A 12,011-nucleotide genomic window follows, 5' to 3' on the forward strand; every position below is an offset into this window, starting at 1 on the left:
CCAACCTCCCGGCACCACCAATCTCAGCCGGAAGTCGGGATGTGCGATGAAACCACTCGGGGAAAATAGAGCTGTAAAATATGATGTCAGCCCAGTGGGGGTGGGGAAACAGAGAAGCTAGGTAGGAAGGAAAGTAATAAACAAGAACAAATGCGTCAGCATTCCTGACTACTGCCAAGCAGATTAAACACAATGGCCCAGTCTACTCTTAGTGTTGGATTCAAGAAAAACGTCAAGTTTTTAAAAAGCTGAACGTGATGAGTAGGAGGAAAACAGCAAATGCAGACAAGCAGGAGACCCGAGGATGGCTGGAAGACACGACACTCCATCACATCCAGCTTCCCTCCAGACAGCAGGAACAGCGGCACAGGTAGATACAGGAAGCCCAGACCACAAGTAAAACCATCTTCAAACACCAAACTTACCAAAAATTAATAGATCTATAAGGAGAAACGAACAGGGCTGCAACCAAAATGGGAGATTTGCACACCCATTAAATACCAAACAAGCAAAATGTCGGAAACCAAGAACAGTGTGAGTACGCACAAGGCGGCCCAGCCTCCGAGCTCCCACAGACATGGCCCAGAGGGAGGGTGAGAAAACCTCCAGAGACATCAAGAACAACATTTCTGCAGAGCAGGGATCATCTCACAGACAGGAAGCTTCAGTGAACAGCAAAAGCCAACTTGCAACAACCCACAAGAACAGAGAGAAAACACGTGACGTGCTGAACAACCAAAACAGAATATTCCAGAGCTGGCCAATGTGGTCAGCAGTGTTCAGAAGAACACACCAAGGTAGACAGAAAATCACATACAGAACGAGGCATTAGGCTGCTCCCAGGCGCACACCAGAGCAGATTCAAATCCAGCAGCAGGTGGCCAGGATAGAAGAAGCCAGGAGGAGACAGCTATCTGCAGCAATAATCACTTTATCTCTTTAAAACAGAACAAAACCCTCTAAATCAAATTCAATCAAAATATCAACACAAATGACTCTGAAATCTAAGATTCTGTATAACTGTTTAATTAAAAAAGCTACTGGGGTCCGGGGGACATTCAACATGGCAACTAAGATACCAAAGGCCTCTTTGAAGGAGGAGTGCTGAGCCCTGAGGGTGTGTGCTAAGCCCAGAGGGTGTGTCCTGAACCTGTAGGGTGTTTCCTCAGCCCTGAGGGTGTGTCCTGAACTCTGAGGGTGTGTGCTGAGCCCTGAGGGTATGTGCTGAGCCCTGAGGGTGTGTCCTCAGCCCAGAGGGTGTGTGCTGAGCCCAGAGGGTGTGTACTGAGCCCTGAGGGTATGTGCTGAGCCCTGAGGGTATGTGCTGAGCCCTGAGGGTCTGTGCTGTGCCCTGAGGGTGTGTGCTGAGCCCTGAGGGTGTGTCCTCAGCCCTGAGGGTGTGTGCTGAGCCCAGAGGGTGTGTGCTCAGCCCTGAGGATGTGTCCTCAGCCCTGAGGGTGTGTACTGAGCCCTGAGGGTATGTGCTGAGCCCTGAGGGTGTGTGCTGAGCCCTTAGGGTGTGTGCTGAGCCCTGGGGGTGTGTGCTGAGCCACAAGGGTGTGTGCTGAGCCCTGAGGGTCTGTGCTGAGCCCTGAGGGTGTGTCCTCAGCCCAGAGGGTGTGTGCTGAGCCCTGAGGGTGTGTGCTGAGCCCTGAGGGTGTGTCCTCAGCCCAGAGGGTGTGTGCTGTGCCCTGAGGGTGTGTGCTGAGCCCTGAGGGTGTGTGCTGAGCCCTGAGGATGTGTGCTGAGCCCTGAGGGTGTGTGCTGAGCCCTGAGGGTGGGTACTGACCTCTGAGGGTGTGTGCTGTGCCCTGAGGGTGTGTGCTGAGCCCATTTTCAGCCCTGGGTCCAGCTTCCTGCTAACATTAACACTGGGAAGCAGCATGTGATGGTTCCATAACTGGATTCTGCCACCCACGTGAGAGACCTGGGTTAGTTCCCAGCTCCTGGCTTATCCCTTGGCCCATCAAACAGAGATGTGTGGCACTCCCCTCAGGTGGAATTGATCTCTGTTTTCTCCACCTCTGACTGTCAATGCAGTCAATTTTTAATTTTCACTTCAAACTGGTGGTTTAGTACTATATACTTATAAAAAGCCAACACCTTGGGCCTGATGTAATGGTTCAATTGGCTATTCCTCCACTTGTAAGCACCAGGATCCCATACTGATTTGAAATCATGTCTCAGCTGCTCCACTTCCCACACAGCCTCTCCTTATTTGTGACCTAGGAAAGCAGTGGAGGACGGCCCAAAGGATGGAGCCCCATATCTGCCTGGGAGACCTGAAGGAAGCTTCTGGCTCCTGGTTTCAGACCAACTCAGCTCTGGCAGTTGTGGCCATTTGGGGAGTGAGCCAGTGCAGGGAAGAACTTTCTCTCCTCTCTGTAAATCTGCCTTTCCAATAAAAATAAATGAATCTATAGAAAACAATCCACACCTTACTCAATAATATGAAAAGAATAGCCTATCAAGTTTTACAATTGATAAACATGTGTTTTGACTTTAAGAGATATCAATAAATTATAAAAAGGTTTGTGAATTTCAACCTACCATGAGTCAATAAATGATAAAACTAAGAAAGGAAAATGTGCCATCATCCTGGGGTACACACACTGCGGCTCGAGCCACAGCACTTCTCAGAAGAGATCACAAGGCCAGGCACTGGGTGCTTGTGAAAAAGCATTACGTAGTCCTGAGGCCAAACACACTGAGCTGGCCATCGAGCTGAGAAGGAATCAAAACTGGCCTAGTTCCTATTTTACTGGAACATGGCATTTGAGTGAGTACAGTCTGTGGGGTGGGCAGCAGATGATCAGTGGCTCCCATATGGCTATGGGTGGATTGAGCCCTTTGATGTCCATTGTGTAACTGAACAAAAATGTGAAAAAGCTCATTAGAAGACAAGCTATTAAGACAGCATAACCCTACAATGCTTCCTTTTCATTCCATCACATACCACTCAGAGGTTTACTTTCAGGACTCAAAACCAGTTATTTTCCCATAAAAAAAACCATCATAATAATTTTTCTTAATATAATACTGCTCATCCAACAGCACACCACAGTGATTCCCAAAATATTATGGTCACCACCAAGAGACCACAGACACTTGAGGAAGAGTCAGACTACTGTGCGGTCATTGCAAAAGCCATTACGAAGTGTGCACTGAGTGCAGACCTGCTTCCTAAAGACCAGACGCCAAAATCCTAACAGAAGACAAAAGGAATGCAAGAGAGGCCCCAGGCAGGAAGGCAGGAACATAACACCCTCCACACCAATCACAAAGACAGCAGCTCCCTAACTCAACTCGCAGGTGTGGTGCTGACACAGGGTCAAGAAAACTGGTGTGCACAACCACATCGCCATCACACCAATGCAGTCTTAAATTTCTGCCCTGTACAGGCCATGCACTCTGTCAGCAGCAACAGCCTTCAGAACACGCTCCTTGTGACTGTAGAGTAACCATGGCTGGTTACTAACCATGTAGAAGTCCATGGCTGGTGCACCACTGCTCAGAATCCAGAGAGAAGCACCAATAACTACAGATACAAAAAGATACAACAGCAGAGCAAGTTCACTCTGAACAGCTGATACACAGAACTATCAGTTACCAAGTCTCCAAGCAGCCAGGAGCAGGAGGGGAGGTGGGGGGAGCAGAAGGGGTGGGAAGCAGGAGGGGAGGAGAGGGCAGGAGAGATGAGGAGAGTGGGGAACACCAGGTACAGAAGAGGAGAGGAACTGTGCCAAAAGCACTTCCCACAGAGTTGCAGCAAATCACAGGTAGGAGACAGCCAGTTACAGACCAACAGGTAAATAGCTGTGGCAAAACAGGGCTTAGATTAACAGAGAGGAGAGGGCATATCCCAGGTACACTCTGCTGTGTGCCCACAGAACACTTCTGTACACTGTGCTGTGTGCCCACGGAGCACTTCCGTATACTGTGCTGTGTGCCCACGGAGCACTTCTGTACACTCTGCTGATTGGACCTCCTGTCTCAGTAACCCAGACCCACACACACCTGCACGTCCCTGCTGTCTGTCTTAGCGGAAAAAATGAGCTTCATCAGTGAACTCCAGAAGTTTAGTTTACTTCAAGAAGTTGCAAGCACTCTGTACTAGATGGAGAAATAAAGAAGCCATTCTGCTTGGCGTCCTTTATACACCCATGTGTCCTGCCTCCTGCCTGCCAGCAGCAGCTACTTACCTCATCTCCACCCCCAACACAGAGTAAACCTGAGGCACACACCATCACCCACAGACAGACACAGATGCTTTGGGGAGCATGCAGGGCGTACTGGCCAGACTCAGTCCCCCATGACAGAGCGTGCTCACCTGGGACGGTTCATATGGTGCAGAGGAGAGGAATAGGTGTCCAGGCTAAGAAGCAAGCCCCATCAGTGCCAACCAGCACTATTCTCCACAAAGTGTCCTCCCTAGAGGCTGTGAGAATATGAGGACAACAAAGGGCCTGGCCAAGCACAGGTTGTCAGCAACGACACTCCCACAGTCTACCCACACAGTGCCTACAGATGTCCTCATGGTCACTCACCGCTCAGGTCTGAATGTCATTTAAACCTCACCCCAAGGTAACAGTACAGATAGGTGAGGTGGCCACACAGGGCTCACATGCTTACAAAGAGAACACAGAGACCCCCATCTCAGATACTGGGACAATGTGGCTTTGCTGTGGTGCAGTTGCCCCTGTGTGAGGCATTTAGGCCCAGCAGCCTTAATGGACTGACAACTCAGCCAGCAGGCCTTCACTCACATGCACGCACACCCATGATTCCATCTCATGCATGTGTGTCTGTGTTCACTCCACAAGCCCCACATGGCCAAAGCTGGGCAAGGCAGAAGCCAACACTCTGGTTCTCAACCCAAGTCTCTCATATGAGTGGCAGAGACCCGAGGACTTGGAGCCATTATTTGCTGTCTCCCATGGTCTGTGTTAGCAGGAAGCTAGAATCCTGAGTGGTGCTGAGACTTGAACCCAGGGACAAGCCAAGAGTTGCCATTACTGCAGCACCAAGCCCCTGTTCTCACCTTCTTATCTGCAAGAACAGGGAGGTTCAACCATGTGGCTTTTCCTCTCTGGCTGTAGCAGGCCAGACTCCAGCTTCTGTGTGCTCCATAACATGTAAGAACACAAGTTGAGTATCACATGTCACTGTGACACTCTCACGTCACTAAGTGTCCCGCACAACCAGCCCACATCTACAACCTCCTGCCCTGGGATTTCCCTGAAAGTAGTGCCAGCCTCTATCGCAGCTCTCCCAAGAACGTGGGGAGTATGTGCTTCAGGCTGTGGAGAATGATGAGCTTTTAAGGCCTTCACAGAGGACACACCAAGAAGCAAGAGTGCTGGCATCAGTCCCATGGGCCTGGCACCTGCTAAGCAATGTGAAAGCACAGGTCATCTTCGGCACTGAGAAACGAAGCTTACTAAGACCTGAGAACAAGAGGGGAAAAAAACAAGAAAATAACAAGGTATTGCCCAGAACTCCAGATTATGTTCCAAAATCTCTAAGTATGAGAAAAATCATCTAGGAAAGAACTGTTCCCACTAAACAGTTTAAAACTGAGGTGTTATTTTAAAAAGGTATTTCAAATTTATCTAAATGCACAACTACTTAAGGAAGATGTTTTAACATGAACAATAATATCTTGAAATAAATGTTTACATAGCATATTTTGATAATAATACATTTAAAAGTTCAAAAGTCCACTCATGAAATTTTAGCCTTTTACATGTCCTTGCTGACTAGCTTTCCACTGTGTGGGCACTTGGTCTCCAGCTGGGCAAGTGCCTGTGTGATAACTCGAACCTCCTGCTAATAAGCCCCCAGGAGGAACATCTGGGAGACACGTGCGCTAGAACAGGTGTCTGTGGAGTGAATCAGTGAGCCAGACATCTGTCTGCCTGTCTCCTTCTCTAAAATAGGTAAATAAGTGAAACACAAAGATACAATATAAAACCACTTCCTCTCTGGATTTTCATCTGTCTTCCTTGATGTGCACAACGGCTCAAACAGCAGGTGCTGGTCAAGTACACTTCAGGCTCTCAATGCCACCGAGGCCAGGCAGGTGACTGGAAACTGATCCCAAAGCTTTTGCCTGAGAGCATGCTAAACAAACCCAGTCCCACAAACCCAGAACATCAAAGCACCAACCACCAGTGTCTCCCAGAGCCACACTTGAGTTCAAGGCAATGCTAACCATCACTGTGAAAGCTACCTCCTTTAGAAGCCTGACATTTGTGAATTCTGCTAGTCAGCCTTACAGTCAGCCTAGGCTGGACCCAGCAGTGCAGCCAGAAGCCTGAAGTCACAGTCAGCAGACAGAACAGTGTACCTGTTCTCACTGGCCCCATCTCTTCACAGCTCTTACCAGAACTGAAACATGGGAATTACACACACATGTGAAACTCCTCCAAGGGTACCTCTGTTCCTGGAGAGACACAGCACACAGTGTCTAAAAGAGGCCTGTCCTGCTCAACACCATCCTGGGGCATGGACAAAAGGCACAACTGTCTGTCCCATGACACTCTGTTGGCGGGTGTCTGCCACAGAGCTACACGGACTAGAAATGCCTCCTTCTGAACTAACGGCAAGTGTCCTGTCCCTGAGCGTCCAGCGAAGAAAACTGAGAAAGCACATTCACATGTCCACATCAAGCCCTGTCTGCCTTCTAAGTGCCCCCACAAGCCCAGGGGGTTGGCCTCCCACACCTCTAAGGGTCCCCCACAAGTGTGGGTGATCCACCTCCTGCAAAGCCACCACACTGAGACCTGCAAGGACAGGCTTCCTGTACCCTCCCTGGAGACCCACTGGCTCCAACAAAGCCCCAGGGACCCAAAGTCCAGCTCCCTTTCCCACAGAAGCAGTTTATAAACCTCACCAATTATCAGACCAAATTCAATATAAGCCTGGAAAACTGGTAAGCTATGGACAAAAAAGTCTTTTTAACCAAAATGCTAAGACGTCACTTAGTAAAATGAGACCCTTGAATTATAACGTAGTTCAAAAAGCATTTTAAGTTAAACCCTTAGCAGGAAAAGCCTTTCCAAACATACTGAGGATCAAAATTGCAGCTTTAGTTAAAGCCAAACAGAAAGAATTTTGCTCACAAATTTTCAATGCCCTTGGGGTAACAAAGTATCTTTCAGACTGAACAGCTCTGGGATCATGAACTCAGCACAAGGGCCAGGACCCTGACCCCTGATCCCAAATCCCCAGCCTGTGCCTCCCTGCTGTGACCACACAGTGTGACGCCACAGCAGCGTCCACCAGGGAAGAGGTCATCCCTCTTGGTTCACGCTGCCAAGCGTAGGTGGCCATGTTTTACCAACAGAGCCTGCAACTGAAGTACAACAGCAGAGTCAGCACTGTGCGCTGTAAGTTAGACCTCCTCTTCCGTAGTTTCGACCTACCGACGGTCCTTTCAGGAAAACACTAGATCTTGTTTCCAAAAATAGACCCTGGATTGCATCATCTCCAACCAAAATCCTGTTGGTTCAGGCCAAATGCACACATTATGATGAGGTGACAACACGGTGGTGCAGCACACTAATCCTCCACCTGTAGCCCAGTCAAGACTCACCTTGTTTTGACAGATCTGATGGACAGGGCGTGAATGGGCCTCGGCGATCACCGCAGCACTGCGGCCCACATTGAGGTCGAAGACTTCCAGGCTTCTGTCCCGGGCAGCTGTGAGCACAATGTCTGCATGCCTTGTTAGGAGGCCCTCTAGGAAGCAGTGGCCCGCAGAGCGTACAGTGCTCTTAGGGGACTCACGGGTGCCCAGAGATTTCCCAGGTTCCAACAGTCCCCATCTGACTCCAGGTGGGCTTCTGCTAGGGAATGCAGAAGCCTGGGCAGGTGCACACCTAGAGGCAGAGACCTGGAGTTCACCACCAGATAGTGTCTGAGACACCAAGCCACAGCTAAACCTCAAGTACTGGGCAAACAATATTGGGATGCTGGGAGCAACGCTGCCCTGAGCAGGCTAGAGGTACAGTTTTTGGCCCTGCTTTAATGGGACACATCAGAACTCTGGTGTTTACCCTTAAATGCTGCTGTCTGGGGGAACTGCCCCTGGCTGATGGAAAGGTGTCCAGGAGTGGTGATGGAAGCCAGAATAACCTTAAGGGCAATATATCCTTCCCACATGGTGTTAATAAACAATACACTTAAAAACAACCCCCCTGGAACTCACATCCACTAGGGTCCCCTCAGTCCTTTTGAACATCTACCAGCAAATGGAAACCCTTCCACAGAGGGCAGCCAGGGCCAGCCTGGGCCATTGTGAGGGACACTAGCCCACTCCTGACTCAGGATTCCTGCTTACACATACCCTGGAGGCAGTGGAGGTGGCTCATGTGCCTGGCACCCAGGGGCCCAGACCTGGCTGTCGTGGGCATCAAGGGGGAGAGCCAGTGGGTAGAAGACTCCTCTGACTCTCTGCCTGCCAATAAATTAAATAGAAGGTGAAACAAAAATAAATAAATAAAATTCAATCTTGGAATAAATTAAAGTTCTATAAAGATAATTCTTAACCACTAGGAGCTTTGATGTTAAATAATTTAAAATTGTCTTTTTTAAAAAAGATTATTCACTTGGAAGGCAGAGTTACAGAGAGATGAGAGACAGCAAGATCTTCCATCAGCTGGCTCACTCCCAAGATGGCCACACAACAAGCATAGCTGGGCCAGACTAAGCCAGAAGCATCTTCAGGGTGTCCCATGTGGGCCTTCCTCTGCTGCTTCCCCAGGAGCATGAGCAGAGAGATGAATGGGAAGTGGAGCAGCCAGGATTCAAATGCATGCCCATATTTGGTGGTAGCAGTGTGCACTGCAGGCAGTAACTTAACACACCACACCACAGGGTCAGCCCCAAAATCAATGCTTTTTAATGAAAAGAAATGGCCCCCAAACTCAGAAATTGAAGTCTTGACCTCAACATCACACGCCATTAGCAAAGGCTATGATCTGTCAGTCCCCCACAGGGGTAGAGCCTACACACAAAACGAGTAGGGCCGCCTTTGGTTCAGAGCACCCCATAACTACCAGCTCACACCCAGCGACACACCCAGCACAGGTTGACCCCCCCTGCTGACTGGCGTAAGATTGTGGTGCCAGGTCTGTCTACTCCAAGATGCTCCTCACACTATCACAAAATCAGTGCAGGTACAACCAAGGCATGTGGCAGCATCACCATAGTGCCATGGTCATTCATGCAGGGACACCTGCACTCCCACCAGAGGGCCAGGGCTAAGTCCATCTAGCTTTCTGCTAATGTACCCTAGGAGCCTGCAGGTGATGACACAGTACTGGGGTCCCTGTGCCTGAGACCCAGAGGAGTCCCTGGCTCCCACTGTCAGCATGGCCCAGCCCTCCTGCTGTGGGCCTCTGCAGAGTGAATCAGTGCATGAAAGAACTGTCTTCTCCCCTTCTCTCCCTCTCCCTCTTATTTTCCACTCCTACTCTCTCTCCCTTCCCACCCCTTGCTCTGCTTTTAAGGCAGATTAAAAGATTTTTTTAGTCTTGCAAATGAGCACACACTCCCTGTGAGGAGCACATCCCAGTGCCCAGCATAGCCTGGACCAGTGGACACTCAACAGATGCCTTTGTACAAGGACAATGCACAGCACCCAAGTCCTGGAGAACCTAAGGAAAGGATACGAGAGTAGAAGTCATTCACTGCAGACAGGCTGGTCACGTGGGCACTGCTGGCCACCGAGAGCCTGTGCACTGGCTGGAACCAGCTCTTCGGGCTGTATCTGGAAGAAAGATGGAGACAGAAGACACTTGGCTTCTCTCTCCCAGAGGACAGCACAGGAAGCTCTCCTTGCACCACTCTGATTCTGAGGAAAGCAGAGAACTGCCTTAGAAAAGTTAGTTTTCCATTGGGAAACCCTGATTTTTTGTTTAGGAAAACTTCATAAAAAATAATATATTGCATACAGTCAGAAATAACGTATTCCTACTCACAGGACAGAATGTGGCTCCTAACACATACACATTACCAGCCTTTCCACTCGAGCCTAAGGCTTACAACACTCTAGGGCGGCCAAGCAGCCCATGGGGGGGGGGGGGGTCCAGGAGGGAGACTACACCCCAGCAGCCACAGGGAGCTGCATGGGAGAAGGAACAGGCCCAGGCCCAGTGGAGGCCAGCCTGGGGTGCAGGAGGGAGCAGTGACGTCAGGGTCTGAGCTGACAGGGACCACAGTCATCAACATCATGTCTTTGGAGGATGCTCAGTGGGCAACCTAGGATCAGGACAGAGAAGTACAGGGAGACAGGAACCACCGGGAGTGGACATCCAACCTGAAGACAAATAGCAATGTCCTTACAGCGAGGAGGACCGAGGCACTGTGACGCCAGGGCAGCCTGCAGGGCATAACCGCACCTGGCTGTCCGGCTTCTTACTAACCTTTTTAATTTAGATAAGTGAATGAATATCATGTGTTCCATAAACACAGACTTAAGAGTATAGTGACACTCCTGCCACCTGCCACCTCCTTCCTTCCTTACATTCTGTCATACCCTACACTTGAGGGTCTGTGCTTTCTAATCTGGGCTGTGGTTCTGGAATGACTGCTCTATACCTGGGTCCAGCCCACCAGCGACACTACCAGACCAGGAAGCTTCTTCACCCACTCTGCCAACAGAGCTGTGCAGTGGCAATTGCTTTTGCCAACTGGTGCCACACATATGTGAACTACCCATCACAGAGGTCCATGCCTCCCCCTTGGAAAGCAAAAAGATTTGCCAACTTCAACACATCACCCAAGAGCTGACAAACACGTCCTGAGCACACACCATGCAGGGGCTGACAGACACGTCCTGGGCACACACCACCCCAGGGACTGAGAGACACACCCTGGGCACACACCATCCCAGGGGCCGACAGACATGTCCTGGGTACACACCTCCACAGGGGCTGACAGACACGCCCTGGGCACACACCATCCCAGGGTTGAGAGACACGTCCTGGGCACACACCATGCAGGGGTTGACAGACACGTCCTGGGCACACACCATCCCAGGGTTGAGAGACACGTCCTGGGCACACACCATGCAGGGGTTGAGAGACACGTCCTGGGCACACACCACCCCAGGGGCTGACAGACACGTCCTGGGCACACACCATCCCAGGGTTGACAGACACGTCCTGGGCACACACCATCCCAGGGGTTGACAGACACATCCTGGGCACACACCATGCAGGGGTTGACAGACATGTCCTGGGCACACATATCCCCAGGGGCTGACAGACACGTCCTGGGCACACACCATCCCAGGGGTTGACAGACACGTCCTGGGCACACACCACCCCAGGGGCTGACAGACACGTCCTGGGCACACACCATCCCAGGGGTTGACAAACACGTCCTGGGCACACACCATCCCAGGGGTTGACAGACACGTCCTGGGCACACACCATCCCAGGGGTTGACAGACACGTCCTGGGCACACACCATGCAGGGGTTGACAGACACGTCCTGGGCACACACCATCCCAGGGGTTGACAGACATGTCCTGGGCACACACCATCCCAAGGGCTGAGAGACACGCCCTGGGCACACACCATGCAGGGGCTGACAGACACGCCCTGGGCACATGGTTACTGCTCCGTGTTACCTTGGGCAATGCCATCTCTGCTTTAATTGAGCCCTGCTTCCTTCCTGTAGTTCAGGACCACAGGCTGAGGAGAGCTGAAGTGCCTTAGCTAATCCGGCTCATTTCTCAATTATAAGTCAGAATTAGTGTTTTGGGTTTGTTTGTTTATTTTCTGGGTTATTTTTTTTAATCCAGAATCACATTATTTTTTTCTTTTTATCTCATTTTATGACAAAATTTCATAGGCTCTGGGATTCCCCCAACCCCTCCAAAAAGCCCTCCCCCAATATTGTGTTCCTCCACATTGTTGCAGTAGTACAGTTTAAATCCACTCACGATTCTGTCGTTGCAAGCATTTATCATGCATAGAGTCCAGCATCTTATTGTCCAG

General features: G+C 50.4%; 1 protein-coding gene across 1 annotated transcript in view; it reads right to left on the reverse strand.

Moving 5' to 3' along the window:
* The window catches only part of WDR27 (WD repeat domain 27), a 164,907-nt gene that overhangs the window by 91,743 nt on the left and 61,153 nt on the right, over positions 1-12,011 (reverse strand). The window contains exons 20-21 of the mRNA XM_040965372.1: positions 9,678-9,775; positions 7,598-7,719 (exon numbers count right to left, since the gene is read on the reverse strand). Of these exons, the coding sequence (XP_040821306.1) occupies positions 7,598-7,719; positions 9,678-9,775 (220 nt within the window). The remainder of the gene's footprint in view (positions 1-7,597; positions 7,720-9,677; positions 9,776-12,011) is intronic.

Source organism: Ochotona curzoniae, unplaced genomic scaffold, assembly GCF_017591425.1.
Source record: "Ochotona curzoniae isolate NIBS_2020 unplaced genomic scaffold, NIBS_Ocur_1.0 scaffold_3890, whole genome shotgun sequence".
NCBI classification, from domain to species: Eukaryota; Metazoa; Chordata; class Mammalia; order Lagomorpha; family Ochotonidae; genus Ochotona; species Ochotona curzoniae.